The sequence below is a fragment of the Lepus europaeus genome, chromosome 10 (assembly GCF_033115175.1).
Source record: "Lepus europaeus isolate LE1 chromosome 10, mLepTim1.pri, whole genome shotgun sequence".
Lineage (NCBI taxonomy): Eukaryota > Metazoa > Chordata > Mammalia > Lagomorpha > Leporidae > Lepus > Lepus europaeus.
This window is the reverse complement of record NC_084836.1, coordinates 100,706,121-100,726,055: the sequence shown is the minus strand read 5'-3', so window position 1 is coordinate 100,726,055 and position 19,935 is coordinate 100,706,121. Positions and strand designations below refer to the sequence as shown.

The 19,935-nt window shown below is 51.8% G+C and overlaps 1 protein-coding gene across 2 annotated transcripts in view; it reads left to right on the top strand.

Moving 5' to 3' along the window:
- Nucleotides 1-18,415, top strand: part of COMMD7 (COMM domain containing 7) — a 28,833-nt gene extending 10,418 nt beyond the window's left edge. The window contains exons 2-9 of one of the 2 annotated variants that reach the window (XM_062204027.1): nt 251-301; nt 394-496; nt 14,943-14,999; nt 15,079-15,116; nt 15,879-15,969; nt 16,324-16,373; nt 16,737-16,785; nt 17,315-18,415. In XM_062204027.1, the coding sequence (XP_062060011.1) occupies nt 251-301; nt 394-496; nt 14,943-14,999; nt 15,079-15,116; nt 15,879-15,969; nt 16,324-16,373; nt 16,737-16,785; nt 17,315-17,391 (516 nt within the window). In that variant the 3' untranslated portion in view covers nt 17,392-18,415. Of the gene's footprint in view, nt 1-247; nt 302-393; nt 497-14,942; nt 15,000-15,078; nt 15,117-15,878; nt 15,970-16,323; nt 16,374-16,736; nt 16,786-17,314 lie in introns of both variants that reach the window. The other variant, XM_062204026.1, reaches the window with a different exon arrangement.
- The last annotated feature ends 1,520 nt before the right edge of the window (nt 18,416-19,935 follow it).

The window sequence follows — 19,935 nt, the reverse complement described above, 5'->3', positions numbered from 1 at the left end:
CACCTGTGCCTCCCGGTGTCCGTCTCCTGGGATCTCAGCACAATATTGGTGCTTTTCAGACAATGTAGTGACGCAGATCTGTAGAGCCTGGTGGTGCGTACTGTGGATATTTATGCCTTTAAGACTGTCAGCATGGGTATCAGCGTCTGTCCCGGCCCCTTTCTCTCAAGGGTCTGTGCCTAATGGGATGTGGCACTCTGACCCTGAGGAAGACGTCTACTGATGCCATGTGGTGTTCTCTTCACAGCAGTTCTCGGCGCTCACAGAAGTGCTTTTCCACTTCCTGACCGAGCCCAAAGAGGTAAAGTGCGCCGCGAGGATCCTCAGTGCGGGGTGCGGGGTGTGGCGCTGAGGGCCGTGGGGAGTGAAGCCTGGTGGTGCCGTCCTCTGCAGGTGGAACGGTTTCTGGCTCAGCTCTCGGAATTTGCCGCCACCAATCAGATCAGCCTTGGCCCACTCCGAAGCATCGTGAAAAGCCTGCTCCTGGTTCCCAGTGGTGAGTCGCTTCTCTCAGCCCCTGGGCTGGGCCTGAGTCACCCAGGAGTGCCCGGGGCACAGAGCCAGAGATCCAGTCCTGAGCCAGCCGTGGGTGGGGCTCCCTGTCTGGGGCGGGAACCCAAGTAAACATAAATGTGGCACAGTCAGCCCCCCAGCCCCCACCATTTGTGGATACAACCAACTGCAAATTGAAAACATTTAGGGGAAAAGAACTGCGTACGTACTGGGCATGCACAGACTCTTTATTCCCTGAGCATTGCTGTGTAACAGCTATTTACAGGGCGTTCACGGAGTGTGATAAGGTCACACAGAGGCGGTGTCCGGTGTCCAGGAGGGTGTGCGTGGCTTATGGGAAATGCTGAGCCGTTGGGTGTAAGGGGCCTGAGCATCTGTGGCCATCGGCATCCGCAGGGCCTCTTGGAACCAATTCCCTTGGATTCTCAGGGACAGCTCACAAAGGCTCCGTGCAGAGCAGCGCCACTCAGGGTTCAGCCCGCCCCTCCAGGCAGTCCCCAGGCTCCTCTGCTTCCTGTTCCGCCAGCACAGAAACGGAGAGGAAGCTTCTAGAAACCTCTACAGCCACTTGACAATGTCAGATAGAATCTAACAAGTTTTAAAAATGAGGCACGTATTTTTTTAAATCGTGGTAAAACATACGTAAGACTTACAGTTTTAGCCACTTGGGGCTTGCGTCTTCTGTGTGTTTCACTTCTTATTTCTAGCAATTAGTTTTCATTGGATTTTACAGAAATGTCAGTTCCTGATGGATTGAAAATAGAGATGCTGTATAGAGAGAGGCAGTGTGTTAGGAAGTTGAGTTTGCCAAATTGAGAAGAGTTTCCGGTGGAGAGGGAGGTGCTCCCCGGGACCGCTGTGGGACGTTCCTCCTGGCCCTGCTTGCTGCCGGGGCGCCCGGCGACTGCAGCCGGCTTTAACAGGCTGTGGTGGCCTTGACAGGGAAACAGCATGGTGATCAGAATTTCACACTTCCAAGTAGATGGCCTTGACTTTGAATTCCTGTCCGTCCTGTGTTGAGTGGTGTGCTTTTGCCAGGTACTTGAGCTCTCTGATCCTCTCCCGAGCCTCTCCCGACAGGGATTTTTACCCATAGCTGAGCTTTATTTCCCTAGAGGGCATGGAGAGTGTGAAGATTAATGCAAATCATGGAAAAAAAATGCTTGACACAGCACCTCAGTGAGGTTGCTCTTATTTTTTCCTATTATGAAGTCATTTTTAAAAAAGATATATTTATTTATTTATTTAAAAGTCAGAGTCACACAGAGAAGGAGAGACAGAGAGAGAGAAAAAGAGAGAGGTCTTCCATCTGCTGGTTCACTCCCCAGTTGGCCGATCTGAAGCCAGGAGCCAGGGGCTTCTTCCAGGTCTCCCACATGGGTGCAAGGGCATCTTCCACTGCTTTCCTAGGCCATAGCAGAGAGCTGGATCAGAAGTGGAGCAGCCGGGACTCGAACCAGCACCTGTATGGGATGCCGGCACTGCAGGCAGCAGCTTTACCCCCTAGGCCACAGTGCCGGCTCTGAAGTCTTTTTTTAACAACAAAAAAAGATTATTTACTTGAAAGGAAGCATGACAGAGAGAGAGATAGGGAAAGGGAGATTGAAAGAGGGAGAGAGAGAGAGCTTTCATCTGCTGATTCACTCCCCAGAGGGCCATAACAGCCAGGGCCTTGCCAGGCCAAAGCCAGGAGCTGGGAACTCCATCCAGGTCTCCCTCATGGGTGGCAGGAGCCCAAGGACTTGGCCCTTGTCCACTGTTTTCTAGGCGCATTAGCAGAAAGCTGGGTGGGAAGTGACGTAGCCAGCACTCACACTGGCACTGTGATATGGGACATGGGCATCCCAGCAGGGCCTTAACCTGCTGCCCTCAGTGCCCACACCTGCAGTAATTGTAGACAATGCCTTTGAGGAGAGCGTAGCGACACAGAGAACCTTTCACAGTAATACTTTGCAAAACGGTGTATCACAGGCCTATTTTTTAAAAAAGATTTATTTATGTATTGAAAGGCAGAGAGAGAGAGAGAGAGAGAGAGAAAGTCTTCCATCCACTGGTTTACTCCTCAGATGGCCACAATGGTGATCTGAAGCCAGGAGCCATGAGTTTCTTCTGGTCTCCCACGTGGGTGCAGGGGCCCAAGGACCTGGGCCATCTTCCACTGCTTTCCCAGGCCATAGCAGAGAGCTGGATCTGAAGTTGAGCAGCCAGGACTTGAACCAGCGCCCATATGGGATTCCGGCACTGTGGGTGGTGGCTTTACCTGCTATGCCATAGTGATGGGCTCCACAGGCCTGTTAAGAAGAAAGTATTGGGGCGGCATTGTGGTGTAGCAGGTTAAGCAGCAGGCTGCAATGCCTACATCCCGTGTGGGTGCCAGTTTGAGGCCCAGCTGCTCCAATTCTAATTCAGCGTCCTGCTAATGTGCCTGGAAAAGCAGCAGAAGATGGCCCAAGTGACTAGGCCCCTGCTACCACATGGGAGACCTGGATGGGGTTCTGGACTCCTGCTTCTGTCTGGCCAAGCCCCAGCTATTGCAGCCAGCTGGGGAGTGAAATAGCATATGGAAGCTCTTGCCCTCTCCCTGTGTAACTCTGTCTGTCATATAAATAAAATAAATATTTTGTTTGTTATTTTTTAAAAAGATTTATTTATTTTGAAAATCAGAGTTATGGAGAGTGAGGGAGAGACCTTTCATCAGCCGGTTCACTCCAAATGACCACAATGGCCCGAGCTAGACCAAGCTGAAGCCAGGAGCCAGGAGCTTCATCAGTTCTCCCACATGAGTGGCAGGGGCCCAAACACTTGGGCCAGCTTCTGCCGTTTTCCCCAGGCCATTAGTAGGGAGCTGGATGGGAAATGGAGCAGCAGGGACATGAACTGATGCTTATATGGGATGCCAGCATCACAGGCAGCAGCTCTACCGGCTATGCACAATGTGGGCTCCAATATTTTGTTTAAAAAAAAATTAACTGTGTCTAATGACCATAGTCATTAGCAGGTCTCTGTTGTTTAAGCTGTTTCATATGTATCTGTCTCCTGGCTCTAACAGAGAGTTCCTGGAACTCAGGAGTGGGTTTTCTTTTTCATAAGTTGTGGTTACCCGCTGTCTTTTTTTTTTTTTTTTTTTTTTTAAGATTTATTTATTTATTTGAACAGCCGAGTTAGAGAGGCAGGGAGAGAGAGAGAAAGGTCTTGCATCCACTGGTTCACTTCTCAAATGGCCGCAATGGCCAAGAGCCTCCTCCGGGTCTCCCACGTGGGTGCAGGAGCCCAAGGACTTGGGCCATCTTCTACTACCCTCCCAGGCCATAGCAGAGAGCTGGATCAGAAAAGGAGTAGCTGGGACTCGAACTGGCACTCACATGGGATGCCTGCTCTGCAAGTGGTGGCTTTACCCGCTATGCCACAGCGCCGGCCTCACAAGCAAAGTCTTGACTTAAAGCAAGTAATTAGAATATGCTTGTTGAGTTGAACCAAAATGTTATGCTGTTGGGCTTATATATATATATATATATTTTATTTTATTTATTTTTTTTTTTTTTGACAGGCAGAGTGGACAGTGAGAGAGAGAGGGACAGAGAAAAAGGTCTTCCTTTGCCATTGGTTCACCCTCCAATGGCCGCCGCGGCTGGCGCGCTGCAGCTGGCGCGCTGATCCGAAGCCAGGAGCCAGGTGCTTCTCCTGGTCTCCCATGGGGTGCAGGGCCCAAAGACTTGGGCCATCCTCCACTGCACTCCCGGGCCACAGCAGAGAGCTGGCCTGGAAGAGGGGCAACTGGGACTAGAACCCGGTGTGCCGGCGCCACAAGGTGGAGGATTAGCCTACTGAGCCGCAGCGCCGGCCTGGGCTTATATTTTCAAGCAGGATTATCAGTGTGTGTAGCAGATCATTTTCTGTAAGCACAGAGAACATCAAGGAATGCATCACTTACCAAGTAAGAGATGGGGGTTGAGTCTTGGTCACGTCACATAATGTAACTACTGGGCTCTGGAAAAATGAGCCTCTAGGAGTAATAAGAGCAGTTTGTGATGAAGTTGTTAGAAATAAATGAATTAATACATGTAAGGCACTTAATACAATGTTTGCTAAACTATAGCCTGTATGTAAAATTTTTTGTTTTTTTAAAGATTTATTTATTTGAAAGGCAGAGTTATAGAGAGAGGGGGAGAGACACAGATCTTCCATCTGCTGGTTCATTCCCCAAAGGGCCCTGGAAGCCGGAAGCCTGGAACTGCATCCAGGTCTCCCAGGTGGGTGCAGGGGCCCAGGCTCTTGGACCATCATCCACTGCCTTCTCGGGCGCCTTAGCAGGAATCTGAATCGCAAGAGGAGCAGCCAGGACCAGCGGTCAGATAGGATGGCAGCATCCCAGGCACCTTAGCGTGCCGTATCACAGCGCCAGCCGCTGAATTCATCTCCTGACGAGTAGATGTTCCAGAGCCTTCCAGGGTCTATGGCCTGCTGTCCTTCTCAGCTGTCAGCAGTTTGAGAATTTTGCTCTTCCTTTGTTCTCCTGGCAGCATGACTTCCTAGGGTTCTCCTCTTGAGTCCCCGTTTCTCCTAGAGCATTGCTCACGCCTCTGGGATTGTAGCTGGCAGTGTCTTGGTTTATCCCTTGGCTTTGCGTGTCTCTTTCCAGTCGCAAGGGCTGGCATCCTGGAACGAGTCCTTTGTCCCCCTTACCTGGTTACGGCAGTCACGTCCCTGCCTCTGTTCTGTCCCAGAGGGCCCTGTGCCCTGGGTCCTGCAGCTCCTCTCAGCTGGGTGCTGTTCAGAATGTAGTGCTTCCTTGTCATTCAAGGCCAAGGCCTCCCCTCTCCCCAACCTAACCTAAAATGTAAGAGCCTTCAGGCTTCCTCTCCTCACTCTCCCCTTACCCTGGTCTCGCCTGTGCAGTAGACTTCGGTAGAAGTCAGCTTCTTTAGAGCTGGAGAGCCTGGGGGACCCACCGGACCAGTCTTCCCCAAGTTGATGCTTCCATCAATAAAAGGCTTGAGTGATCAGAGTCAAGGACTGTCCCCCTTCCCCCAGCACTGGAGCCTTGGGGAGTCACACAACATTAACATAGCTCAGATTCTAAGAAGTCCTGCACTAAAGAAACCTGTTTAACCAGTGTCTGAGAGACACAGTTAACCATGGAACTCCCTTTTTTTTGTCAGGGGGAGTGCCAAGTAAAAGCTTTGTAAAGCTGATCTTGGTGGGGTTTTCTACCTATTTTTTTTTCTTTTACTATTTAGTATATAATTTTTTATAAAAAGATTTATTTATTTGTTTGAAGGGCAGAGTTACAGAGGCAGAGGCAGAGAGAGAGAGAGAGAAATTGAGAGAGAGGTCTTCCATCCGCTGGTTCACTCCCTGGATGGGCACAATGGCTGGAGCTGTGCCAATCCAAAGCCAGGAACTTCTTCTGGGTCTCCCATGTGGGTGCAGAGAGCTGGATAGGAAGTTGAGCAGCTGAGACTCTAACCGGCGCCCATATGGGTTGCCAGCACTGCAGGTGGCAGCTTTACCCGCTGGGGGTCCTCCTATCCACTCTTCCTCTCTGCTCTTCAAATTGTATTATTTTAAAGAAATATATTTTGGCCTGCGCCGTGGCTCAATAGGCTAATCCTCCGCCTGCGGTGCCGGCACCCCAGGTTCTAGTCTTGGTCGGGGTGCCGGATTCTGTCCCAGTTGCTCCCTCTTCCAGTCCAGCTCTCTGCTGTGGCCAGGGAGTGCAGTGGAGGATGGCCCAAGTCCTTGGGCCCTGCACCCGCATGGGAGACCAGGAGGAAGCACCTGGCTCCTGGCTTTGGATTGGCGTGGTGCGCTGACCACAGCACACTGGCCACAGTGGCCATTGAGGGGTGAACCAACGGCAAAAGGAAGACCTTTCTCTCTGTCTCTCTCTCTCTCACTATCCACTCTGCCTGACAAAAAAAAAAAAAAAAAAGAAGAAAGAAAGAAAGAAAGAAATGCATTTCATTCCCAAATACCTATTTATCTGTCTCTAAAAGATCAAGGATTTTTTCCTTATCAGACCACAATGCCATTATCATATCTGAACGGAAAATATGCAGCCAGTGTCCAAGAGTCCCCATTGTCTCCTGCATTGTTTGTTTACGAATGGCTCTTTTTGCATTTGGTGGCAGGCTGGCCCTCCTGAGCCACCTTGCTTAGTCACTAGGGCTGCTGTGACACCTGGAGCCAAGCTCCTTGCTGTGTGTGCGAATCAGTTTCTTCAGCGATAAATGGAGCTGATGGTACCTCATATGTTGTTCTAAGGATGGAGAAAGAAGCAAGTGAAAATGCCCACTTCAATATGTGGTCCTTGCGTTGCTGCTGATATTGTGACTGTTGTTATCATTGTGTGGTATCTCCTTGGCAAGATTAGAAAGTAAAGCTACCACCTATGGTGCTGGCATCCCATGTGGGCACTGGTTCCAGTCCCACCTGCTCCACTTTTTTTTTTTTTTTTTTTTTTTTTTTAAGATTTATTTTGAAAGGCAGAGTTACAGAGAGGCAGAGCAGAGGCAGAGAGGTCTTCCATCCGATGGTTCACCCCCAACTGGCTGCAAGGGCCAGAGCAGAGCCAATCCAAAGCCAGGAGCCAGGCACTTCTTCCAGGTTTCCCCCGTGGGTGCAGGGGCCCAAGGACTTGGACCATCTTCCACTGCTTTCCCAGGCCACAACAGAGACCCCGATCGGAAGTGGAGCAGCCACGACTCAAACCGGGGCCCATATGAGATGCCGGCACTGCAGGCAGAGCTTTACCAGCTCTTGGCTGTGGCCTGGGAAAGCAGTAGAAGATGATCCAAGGCCGGTGGCACCACGGCTCACTAGGTTAATTCTCTGCCTGCAGTGCTGGCACCCCAGATTCTAGTCCCGGTTGGGGTGCTGGATTCTGTTCCGGTTGCTCCTCTTCCAGTCAAACTTTCTGCTGTGGCCCGGGAAGGCAGTGGAGGATGGCCCAAGTACTTGGGCCCTGCACCCCATGGGAGACCAGGAGAAGCACCTGGCTCCTGGCTTCGGATCAGCACAGCGCGCCCGCCGTGGTGGCCATTTGGGGGGTGAACCAACGGAAGAAAGACCTTTCTCTCTGTCTCTCTCTCTCTCTCTCGCTGTTTAACTCTGCCTGTCCAAAAAAAAAAGTTGATGATCCAAGTCCTTGGACCCCTACACCAGTGTGGGAGACCCGAATGGAGCTCCTGGCTCCTGGCTTCCGATTAGCCCATTGCAGCCATTTGAGGAGTGAACCAGCAGATGGAAGACCTCTCTCTGTGTACCTCTGCCTCTCTTTATCTGTAATGCTGACTTTCAAATAAATAAGTCTTTAAAAAAGCAAGCAAGCAGGCAGGAAGGCCTCTGTTTAAGCCTGTTTTTATTTTTTCTTCCCTTGGCCGGCACTTACTTTACTTTGAAGCCAAAATCATGGCAGCTCAGAGGTGCATGGTTCGTAGTGAGAGGCTGGTTTTTGTTTTAATATTTACCAATTTGTGGGTGATCAGTAACTTTTTTTCTTTTAAAAAAAGTTAATAATTCCCCTTCTCTACTTCCCACAGAGTTCTTTCTGGCTGGACAAAAAAAGATTAACATTGAACAGTAGTCACAAGTGGTATTTAATCAGATGTTGAATTAAGTCCCGCAAACTTCCAGCCTCCTCCTGCTATGTGGCTCTGTGACTGCTCCAGGGCTTTTCCCTTAGGATTCTGCCTGTGGCTTCCTGGTTGTGTTGTTGCCAGTTTTCCTCCTCCCAATGCCCTGTGAGCCTGGCAAGGGCATTTTCCAGGATCCAGCTCAGTGCTGGCACAGGGCAGGTGCTTCATGTGTGTGTGTGTGTGTGTGTGTGTGTGTGTGTGGTGGCTGAGCCTCCCAGGGTGGATTCAGCCATCGGCTTCGGGGTCGGTGACTATCGGGATGGAGGTGGCTCACTCTCCTGCATCTGCTTGTTCCTCTGAGTTTTCACCGTGACCTCTGCTGTGGTTTGGGTGTGGTTCGTCCCCCAAAGGTCCAGTGTGGCACTGTGGGAGCTGATGAGACCCCCAAGAGGCGGGGCTCTGTGGGCAGTCCTTAGGTCATTGGAGCTGCCGCCTTCCGAGGGAATACTGCCCTCTGGAGTGACTCTTGTTAGGAAGGCCTGAGTCTGCCTGGCTTCCTGTTCATGCTTGCTGCTACTGCTGCTGCTGCTTTTTTAAAGGTTTATTTTATTTACTTGAGAGAGTTGCAGAGAGAGGTAGTGACAGAGAGGTCTTCCATCTGCTGGTTCACTCCTCAGATGGCCGCAACAGCCGGAGCTGCACCAATCCAAAGCCAGGAGCCAGGAGCTTCCTCTGGGTCTCCCACGTGGGTGCAGGGGCCCGAGGACTTGGGCCATCTTCCACTGCTATCCCAGGCCAAAGCAGAGAGCTGGATCGGAAGAGGAGCAGCTGGGACTCGAACCGGTGCCCATACAGGGTGCTGGCGCCGCAGGCCAGCAATTTAACCTACTGCACCACAGCGCTGGCCCCTCATGCTTGCTTCTTTATTTATTTATTTATTATTTTATTTTATTTTATTTTATTTTTTTATTTTTGACAGGCAGAGTGGACAGTGAGAGAGACAGAGAGAAAGGTGTTCCTTTTTGCCGTTGGTTCACCCTCCAATGGCCGCCGCAGCCGGCGCACCGCACTGGTCCGATGGCAGGAGCCAGGTGCTTCTCCTGGTCTCCCATTGGGTGTAGGGCCCAAGCACTTGGGCCATCCTCCACTGCACTCCCTGGCCACAGCAGAGAGCTGGCCTGGAAGAGGGGCAACCGGGACAGAATCCGGCTCCCCGACCGGGACTAGAACCTGGTGTGCCGGCGCCACTAGGCGGAGGATTAGCCTATTGAGCCGCGGTGCCGGCCTCATGCTTGCTTCTTAATGTGCATGCTCCACCATTCACCATGGGGGAGCCTGTGCTGTGCACTCTGAACTCATAGCCTCCACAACTGTGATCTGAATAAATATTTTCTTCATAAGCAAACCACCACAGGTATTTTATTAAAGCAACAAAACGCCAAGTGATTCGCGTTGTCCTGTTCTTCAGGCCTCCCTGATGACCCTGAAAAGGCTCACTTAGGTTTTTGGCTGGAAGAACAATGTTTACTGCTTCTTAACTGACTCTTGGGAAAACTGAAATCCTCCCCCTCCCTTACACCCGTTTTGTCCCCTGCGCTATTTGACAGCTTTAATCACCACCCAAGGGACCAGCACTGTGGCGCAGCAGGTGAAGCTGCTGCCTGTGATGCTGGCATCCCAGATGGGCGGCTGGTTCGAGTCCCGGCTGCTCCACGTTGATCCAGCTTGCTGCTAATGTGCCTGGGAAAGCAGCCCGTCGTGTCCACTTGGGGAGTGGACCAGCAAGTGGAAGATCTCTCTCTCTGTCTCTCTACCTCAATTACCTTTCAATTAAATAAATAATTTTTTTTTTTTTTTTACAGGCAGAGTGGACAGCGAGAGAGAGACAGAGAGAGAAAAGTCTTCCTTTTTTGCTGTTGGTTCACCCTCCAATGGCCGCCCGTGGCTGGCGCGCTGCGGCTGGCGTATTGCGCTGATCTGAAGCCAGGAGCCAGGTGCTTCTCCTGGTCTCCCATGGGGTGCAGGGCCCAAGCACTTGGGCCATCCTCCACTGCACTCCCGGGCCACAGCAGAGAGCTGGCCTGGAAGAGGGGCAACCGGGACAGAATCCGGCTCCCCGACCGGGACTAGAACCCGGTGTGCCGGCGCCGCAAGGCGGAGGATTAGCCTAGTGAGCCGCGGCGCCGGCCTAAATAAATAAATCTTTAAAAAAGAAAAACAAAACCCATCCCAGAGAGATAGTTTTCTGTACCTAAAGAAGAGCATCCCAGTTTTCTCCAGGTGACATGCTGGTGACTCCAGCCTGGTATTTGTAAAATGTTCCTTCTGCTAGATACAGGTCAGGGGTACCAGCCTGCTTTATGGATGCTATTACGGAGAACAAAGGAAAAAGCTGAAAAGAGCTAGAAGCTTGAGGTCCAGTGTGATGCAAGTGTATTTTCAGAGTGTGGCTCCTGCCTGGCCACAGTAGCTTCGGTATGGAGAGCTTGCTGCTTGTCTCTTGGAGCTTGGTGGCCTTGGAGCTTGGTGGCCTTCCGTGTCAGTCACCGTCAAGTGATACCACTTTAATAAGCAGCCTAGAAGAATGACCGGGAGTAGAAGGGCCTGTGTTGTGGTGCAGCAGGCTAACCTACAGCCTGAGACACTAGAAACCCACGTCAGCACGCCGGTTCAAGTCCTGTCTGTGCTGCTGCTGATCCAGCGCCTTGTTAATGTGCCCGGGCCAACAGCAGAAGGTGTCTCTTGTCCTTGGGCCCCTGCCACACACGTGGGAGGCCAGGCTGGAGTTCCTGGCTCCCGGCTTTGGCAGAGCCATTTGGAGAATCCCCTTCTTCTGTCTCTTCCTCTCTCTGCATCACTTTGCCTTTCAATATAAGTAAAATAAGTAAATAAAAAAACTCGGTGTGGGCACCCTCTGGCCTGTAAGCTGTTTGGCTTTGCTTCTTGCTGGCTGTTGCGTGATTCATTTAACTGATTGCTTTCGAAGTAACATTTTTAATTATAGAAATGTACAAGAAAGGGAACAAAAATGATCCACAATTCTTCTACTTGCACATAAACAGAAAGAAACACGCATATTTAGAAAAAAAATTTTATATGGCAAAAAGAAAGAAAATAAAAAAGTTCCATCCAGTCAGTCCCTTTCTCCAATGATGTGCACCCTTAAGTTTTTTGTCAGTATGTTCAAAAACTAAAATGCGTTTTACATCTGCTAACTTAGCTATTGGATAAGGATATAATTCAAGATCTAAATAAGGAATGCTACAGCCAATTTCATTACCCAAAGGGAAGACTGTGTAACTGCTCTGTACTTTTCCTTTTTTTTTTTTTTTTTTGACAGGCAGAGTGGACAGTGAGAGAGAGAGACAGAGAGAAAGGTCTTCCTTTTTGCCGTTGGTTCACCCTCCAATGGCCGCTGCAGCCGGCGCATCGTGCTGATCCGAAGCCAGGAGCCAGGTGCTTCTCCTGGTCTCCCATGCGGGTGCAGGGCCCAAGGACTTGGGCCATCCTCCACTGCCTTCCCGGGCCATAGCAGAGAGCTGGCCTGGAAGAGGGGCAACTGAGATAGAATCCGGCGCCCCGACCGGGACTAGAACCCCGTGTACTGGCGCTGCAAGGCGGAGGATTAGCCTGTTAAGCCACGGCGCTGGCAAGAGTCATTATCTTAAGATCGTATCTGAAAAGCATAGTGAGAGAGTGGAAAACACAGAGAGAAAGGCATCTTCCATCCTCTGGTTTATTCCCCAAGTGGCCGAAGCCGGGAGCCTGGAACTCCGTGGAGATCTCCACATGGAGAGCAGGAGCCACAGCACACAGGAGTCTTCTGCTTTCTCAAGTGCATTAGCAGGGAGCTGGATTGAAAGTAGAGCAGTAGGAGTGGGACCAGTGTCATATGGCATGCCAGTGTCACAGGCAGCAGCTTAACCTGCCGTACCACATCCCTGGCTCCCCCAAGCTTCTCTTCCTTGCTTTCTTTTTTTAAAGGTGTATTTATTTACTTGAAAGGCAGAGTTCCAGAGAGAGGGAGAGAGAGAGATCTTCTGTCCTCTGGTTCACTCCCCAGATGGCCCCAAGGACCGGGGCTGGGCCAGGCTGAAGCCAGGAGCGAGAAGCCTCCTCTAGCTCTCCCACCTGGGTGCAGGGGCCCAAGCATTCAGGTGCTTTCCCAGGTGCATTCCCAGGGAGCTGGGTCGGAACTGGAGCAGCCAGATCTCCAACCGGTGCCCCCGAGAGACACCAGCTTCACAGGTGGAGGCTTGAAATGCTGTACCACAACACCAGCTCCAGTTAGTGACCTCCTGTCCCCATCACGCGTATTACCAAAGAGCTTCCCGGTACAGCTCCGTGGGCTTTTCGAGGCATATCTGTGGATGAAGTCTCGACAGTACAGTCTATTACTTATTTATTTAATTTATTTGAAAGAATTACAGAGAGAGGGAAGGACAGAGCCAGGAAGGTCTTTCATCCACTGATTCACTTCCCAAGTGGCCACAGCAGCCAGGCCAAAGCCAGGAGCCAGGAACTTCATCCTGGTCTTCCACACGGGTGGCAGGGCCCCAAACACTTGGGCCATCCTCAGCTGCTTTTCTCAGGCCATTAGCAGGGAGCTGGATGGGAAGTTGAGCAGCCGGCAGCCATGTGAGATTCTGGTGTCACAGGCAGTGGCTTCACCCGCTATGCCACACTGGTCGTCCCTAGCACAATTGTTGACTGTATGCAGTTGCCAGATTTTCTCCTGTAAAAAGCTTAATCTTTCTGATCTTCAGTTTCCTGTTAAATTGAAGGTTACAGTCATAATCCCCACTTTACAGTCTTTTGGGATCATGAGGCAGAATACTGGGTTTGAGGTGGATATAAACTAAGGAGCAGTTCTCCTGGGAGTGGCAGCTCTGAGTTAACTGGATTGGCTAGGAAGCAGACCCTGTCAGGCAGGGCCTTTGTGGCTGAGTTTCCTGGGGTCTTGCTGCTTTATTTCCCTGTGGCTTCCTTGCCCAGCCTGATTTTGGAGATAAAAGATTTCCTCTCTTTGTTTACGGGGTTGATCTCACAGCCTTTAGGATTGTGTTTCTGGGGTGGGGCGGGGGTGGGGCCTTGGGCTTAGTTTCAGGGCCCTCCCTTCATGGAGGTGGATGGCCTCCCAGTCTTTAGACTGGTAGACTAAGAAGAGGAAAAATTTTAACTAGTCGCCAAATTACAACTCTAGGCCACAGCTTGCCGATGAGAAGCCCGATTGCTGGCAGCACTGTTTTCAGGAGTAGGAGCCACAGCAGAACAATGCAGGCTCCACAGGGGAGTGCTCCTGGGGCCTCCGAGAGGGGGAAGTTGTGTCAGCCCCTTTGGAAGTGACTTGTGCTCTGTAGAGGCCAAACTGGTCAGTCCCTCTTTTTTTTTTTTTTTTTTAATTTTTGACAGAGTGGACAGTGAGAGAGAGAGAGATAGAGAGAAAGGTCTTCCTTTTGCCGTTGGTGCACCCTCCAATGGCCGCCGCGGTAGGCGCGCTGCGGCCGGAGCACCGCGCTGGTCCGATGGCAGGAACCAGGTGCTTCTCCTGGTCTCCCATGGGGTGCAGGGCCCAAGCACTTGGGCCATCCTCCACTGCACTCCCTGGCCACAGCAGAGAGCTGGCCTGGAAGAGGGGCAACCGGGATAGGATCGGCTCCCCGACCGGGACTAGAACCCGGTGTGCCGGCGCCGCAAGGCGGAGGATTAGCCTATTGAGCCGCGGCGCCGGCCGGTCAGTCCCTCTTAGTACACCGTGCGAGGGCCGTTTCCTAGGCCAGCGCTGCCCGGGAGGATGGAACTGACCTGTGGCCTGTGGCCTGTGCTCTCCAGGACAGTGCTCACCGGCCCTGCATGCCACTGAGCTTTCGAAACAGCTGGTGCAACTGGAGAACAGAATTCTACATTTTACATAATTTTCATTAAAATTTAAGTAGCCTCATGAGACATGTTGCATCCTGCAGTTTTAGGCTGCTACACCTGTGCCCAGCCTGCTGCTGAACCCGGCCCTGCCTCTTGGTTCCTGGAATCTGTAGCCTTCTTCATCCCTCAGATCTGTTACTCCATCCCCAAGCCCATAAAGCCCCATACTTGCCGCAGGAGTGGATAAAGGTGCCGAAACAGCAAATACAACGTGTGCTGGCATTCTTGCTCTCCAGGGCTTGTGGGGACACACAGATCTTCCATCCACTGGTTCATTCGCCAGATGGCCAGGGCTGGGCCAGGCCTAACACAACAGCCAGGAGCTTCATTCAGGTCTCCACGTGGGTGGGTGGCAGGGACCCAACACTCGAGCCATCTGCTGCTGCTCTTCCCTGGCTATTAACAGTGAGCTGGATCAGAAGTGGTGCTCATATGGGATGCTGGTGTCACAAGTGACGACTTAACCCACCCGAACATATTCCTTTTGTCCTCTGTGTCACACAGATTATGTCCATTAAATTCTTATCATTGGCGCTGAGGTGCAATGGGTTAATCCTCCACCTGTGGTGCCAGCATCCCATATGCTGCTGGTTCAGGTCCCGGCTGCTCCTCTTCCAATCCAGCTCTCTGCTTTGGCCTGGGAAAGCAGCGGAAGATGGCCTAGGTGCTTGGGCCCCTGTACCCGTGTAGGAGACCTGGAAGAAGCTCCTGGCTTCGGATTGATGCAGCTCCGGCCTCTGTGGCCATTTGGGGAGTGAACCAGCAGATGGAAGACCTCTCTCTCTCTGCCTCTGCCTCTGCCTCTGCCTCTCACCATCTGTAACTTTACGTCTCAATTAGATAAAATATTTTTTAAAAAAACAAAATAAATTCTTATCGCTGACTCATTCATTGGTTGGCTTCTTTTAACTGATTCCCCCTGCTTCCCAGGTGCCTTGAAGAAGAGTCTCACGGCAGAGCAGGTCCGGGCAGATCTCCTGACTCTGGGTAGGTCACCAGCCCGGGCCGGCTGGGCGGGGCTTCTGCAGCTGCTGCTTCTGTTGGTGAACCCTCTGTTCTCTTACAGGTCTCAGTGAGGAGAAAGCCACTCACTTTTCTGAAAAGGTATAATTGCTCTTAATCAAGGTTAAGATCCCTTGCTTTCATTTCTTGAAAAGAAAAGGAAAATGCTGACTAAGAACTCTCATTGTGTCGTTTCATTTGGCTTCACACAAACGACGAATATAGAACTTTTAGCCACCAGCACTATTTGGTGTCTGTTTCTCCTCTGATTTGACTGAATTTAAATGTCATATGGGTTTTGTTCCTACGTGGTTTACCGTTTAGAATGAAATAAAGCATTGCTGTGAGTGGGTGTTTCCTGCCACTCTGTCCCCTCCTCGTTGCCTGGTCCTGTGCAGATAGGCCGTCCCCGGGCCCTGCACTCTGTCCCCTCCTGGTCCCCCGGTCCCGTGCAGATAGGCCGTCCCCGGGCTCTGCACTCTGTCCCCTCCTGGTCCCCCGGTCCTGTGCAGATAGGCTGTCCCCGGGCTCTGCACTCTGTCCCCTCCTCGTTGCCTGGTTCTGTGCAGATAGGCCGTCCCCGGGCTCTGCACTCTGTCCCCCCGGTCCACTGGTCCTGTGCAGATAGGCTGTCCCTGGGCCCTGCACTCTGTCCCCTCCTGGTCCCCCGGTCCCGTGCAGATAGGCCGTCCCCAGGCTCTGCACTCTGTCCGCTCCTGGTCCCCCGGTCCCGTGTGGATAGGCCGTCCCGGGCTCTGCACTCTGCCCGCTGTCTGTGGAGACACTGCACAGGGCTGTGTTTGGGGCAGTATCAGGAGGCGAGAGTTCTATGGTTGTGACTTTGGTTTTGTGCTTTTGTTCCAGTGGAAGCAGAATGCCCCTGTCCTTGCTCAGTGGGCCATAGGCCAGACTCTGATGATTAACCAGCTTATAGACATGGAGTGGAAGTTTGGAGGTAACGAGTTCGAGCCCGCCCTGGGTCATTTTGGGTGGCAGAGGCTTTTGGATAGTCTTGGTTGGGGAGACGGGGCCTCCGTCCTCTCCGCCCCTGGGGCCAGCAGCGGCCTTTTCTATGCTGTCCGTGTCAGCAGCTGTTTCTATCCCTGGCTCGATCGGGTGACTTCCTGAGCACTTCTTGTGTGCTCATAGCGCCCCTCCCCCATGCCTCCTGCGGGAAACCACAAAGCTGGGGTCTTCAAGGTACTGGGGTCTCCAAGGTACTGGGGTCTCCAAGGTACTGGGGTCTCCAAGGTACTGGGGTCTCCAAGGTAAGCTCCCAGTCAGCTCTTACTTCTCTCTTGTGTCGCAGTGACGTCGGGGAACAGTGAACTGGAGAAAGTAGGAAGTATTTTTTTACAAGTAAGTCTGCTCCTCAGCCTTAACATGGATAGTTTTTGACTTGATGAAAAATTATTAAAGAGACATTTGAGTTTCTTTAAATACCCATTTAAATGGGTGCTCTACCACCGCGCTTTGTCCATGTCAGTGTGGCCAACTGAAGACTCGGTCGCTGGCATGCCCACTCTGACTAGTGGATCCTGACAGTGTCCACAGAAGTTTGCTCCTGGGCATTGGTGGTGGTGGACGACCCAGGCTGCTTCCGCGCAGCTCTCAGTGAGAGGCCGGATGCTTCTGTGCTTCATTAGGTAAAAGCATTTGGAGAATTTCTTTGCCCAATTGTCACCATTTTAATTTGAATTTCTTTCTTTTTTTCCCACTCAGTTAAAGTTGGTGGTTAAGAAAGGAAATCAAACTGAACATTTGTACCTAGGTGAGTGTGAGTTTCCATGGGAGCCTTCTCACCTTTTCCATGCTCTCTTCAGGCAGCGGCGTACGCAGCTCACCTCAGGTCATCTCTTGCAGGAAAAGGTCCCAGCCACACGGTGGAGTAGCCACGCCGCTGCCTGTGCACGCGGAAGCCGTGGACAGGGCGGGGGCATGTTACTAGACCTTTGCCAGGCTGGCGACCCCACAGTTGAGGAGCCTTTGTGACAAGGGGAAAGGTGGGGCAGGACCAGCTGGCGTCCAAGGAGCTCTGGCCGGAGATGTCGGTCCCACGGGCTGAACGATGCCCTTTCGTCTCCGCAGTGGGGCTGTGCCATGTTAACACAGCCTCTTTTGGAAAAGGGAGCTGAGGCCTCCTGCGTTCACGGCTCTCGCTTCCTTGTTACAGGGAATTACCCATCAAGAACCGCTTAGGAGTCCTAAGCCAAAAAAGAGAAGGTCTGGGTGGAAACTGATTTTCATGGGTGACTGTGGAGTTGGAAACACTGACCTGGAGCTGGTTTTTTTCTCCCCAGAATTAACCTTGCCTCAGTTCTACAGCTTCCTGCATGAGATGGAGCGAGTCAGAGCCAGCATGGAGTGTTTCAGCTAACTTCTGTCCCCCCGCGCCCCGGGACCCCGACTGCTCTGGGAGGCACCGCCCTCCCGGCCTTGGGGGTGCTCCACGCCGCCTGCTGGCTCCTGGGAGTCAGGTGCAGAGGCTCCTGAACAACCCCGGGATTCAGTCCTGGCTCCCCTGTAAAGACGTTGTCAAGGCGACACTGCCTGTCTCCCAGGACGCAGCGAGGTGCTCCCACAGGCTGCTCACCCAGGTTCAGGGCAGCAAGTCAACTGCCGCCTCCCCATCCAAGTCCTCAGAAAGCTAAAGGTGCCATCTCTCGTGATGCTACACGGATAACCCCTGTCCCCAGAAGCAGCGCTCCTTGTGGCTAAGGAAGAGGCAGTCTGCGTGAGTGACAACGGGCAGTGCCCCCCGGCCACTGGATGTCTCCTGCTGGTGCCTTGCCATTGGTTTTTAATGAGTCACCTGTGTCTAGATCTGTGATTGGTCTCTGAAAAGAACGGAGGCTAAACTCTGCCCCCACTTCCGGTGTTGTCCAATGGTATTGTAGTAAGACAGGATGTTGAGGCTGCTGGAGCTTGTTTCGGTTCAGGCTGACCACGTCTCGGTTAGATGATGAATAAAAAGCTGGTGAAGGTCTTGGCCCAGTTGTCTTCGCATGGATTAGAGTCACCTGCTCCTCAGCTGGGCTGGGGCTCCTCTCCAGACGTCTGTCCCTTGTTTCAGTGGAAGCCCAGGGCGTAGGGTGAAACCCGCTGCGGTCCGAAGCTGGAATCTGTGGGAGCAGCTCCCGGGGACCAGGCTAACAGCATCCAGATGAGCGCTTTGTGCCCTGCTGACTTCAGCCCTCCTCCTCCTTGCCTCTCCCCCAGGCCTCAGATACTTGACTTTTTAAGAGATGATGCGTGCCTTCAACTCAGAAGATTCGGTGTAAAGTTATTACTCCCCGCCCCTGCTCCCTTTCCCCAGTTCTCTTCCCCAGGGGCAGCCAGGATTTTTTTCTGTGCTCTGGAGACAATTGCTGCATTTGCAAATACATGTGCGTATACTTTGACTTTTCTTCCCACACTAATGGTGGCGTACTGTAAACACCATCCTGCACCTGCCTTTTTCCACTCACCTTGCAAATCATTCCATGTCCGATCATAGAGCCGCCTCATTCATGAAAGTACCATGTCTCTTCAATAGATGATTTTTTTAAAAAAGACTTATTTATTTATTTATTTAAAAGGCAGAGTTATAGAGAGGCAGAGAGAGAGAGGTCTTCCATCTGCTTGTTCACTCCCCAAACGGCTGCAAGGACCAGAGCCAGGCTGATCCAAAGTCAGGAGCCAGGAGCTTCTTCCAGGTCTCCCATGCCAGTGCAGGGGCCCAAGGACTTGGGCCATCTTCCACTGCTTTCCCAGGCCATAGCAGGGAGCTGGATTGGAAGTTGAGCAGCTGGGACTCAAACCAGTGCTCGTAAGGGGTGCCAGCACTGCAGGTGGCGCCTTTATTCACTATGCCACAGTGCCAACCCCTCAAACAGATAATTTTTTTAAATGATTTATTTATGGGGTCAGTGCTGCGGTGCCTGCAGCTCTGGCATCCCATACGGGCACTGGTTTGAGTCCCGGCTGCTTTACTTCCAAACCAGCTCCCTGCCAATGCTCCTGGGAAAGCAGCAGAGGATGGCCCAAGTCTTTGGAACTCTGCACCTGCTTGGGAGACCCAGAAGAAACTCCTGGCTCCTGGCTTCAACCCTGGCCCAGCTCTGGTCATTGTGACTATTTGGAGAGTGAACCAGCAGATTGAAGATTTTTCTCTCTCTCCTTCTCCCTCTCTCTGATGTGCATTTCAAATAAATAAATAAATCTCTATAGAATAACAATGTTTATTTGTTATAAATCTTCCATCGCTGGTTTCTCCTCAAATGCCCACAACAGCCAGGTCTGGGCCAGGCCAAAACCAGGAACCAGGAATTCCATCTGGGTTTCCCATGTGTGTAGCAAGAATCCAAGTACATGGGCCAGCATCTTCGGCCTCCCACGTGCAGTGGAGGCTGGACTGAAGTGTGGAGTAGCCTGTACTCAAGCTGGGCACTCTGGTATGGGTGTGGGCTTCCTAAGAGGCAGCTTTACTGCTGTAGCACAGCGTCCACCTGTTTCCATTCTCTCTCTCTCTCTCTCAAAAGATTTATTTACTTAGTTTTGAAAGGCAGAGTTCCAGAGACAGAAAGTTAGAGAAAGAAATCTTGCATTTGCTAGTTAACTTCCAAAGTGACCACAGCAGCCGGGGCCAGGCCAGGCCCAAGCAGGAAGCCCAGAACTGCCCAGTCTCAGGCGTTGGTGGCGGGGCCCAGACTCTGGGGCCTTCCTTCTTACTATCCTCCCTGGCACATCAGTAGGGATCTAGATCAGAGCGGAGCAGCTGCGACTCCAGCCAGTGCTCATATGGGGTTGGCTTAATTCGCTGTGCCGCAGTGCCAGCCCCATTCTTTCTTTCTTTCTTTTTTTTTTTTTTAATTTATTTAAGATTGTTTAATTGAGAGGCAGAGTTACAGACAGAGAGAGGGAAAGACAGAGAGGTTTTCCA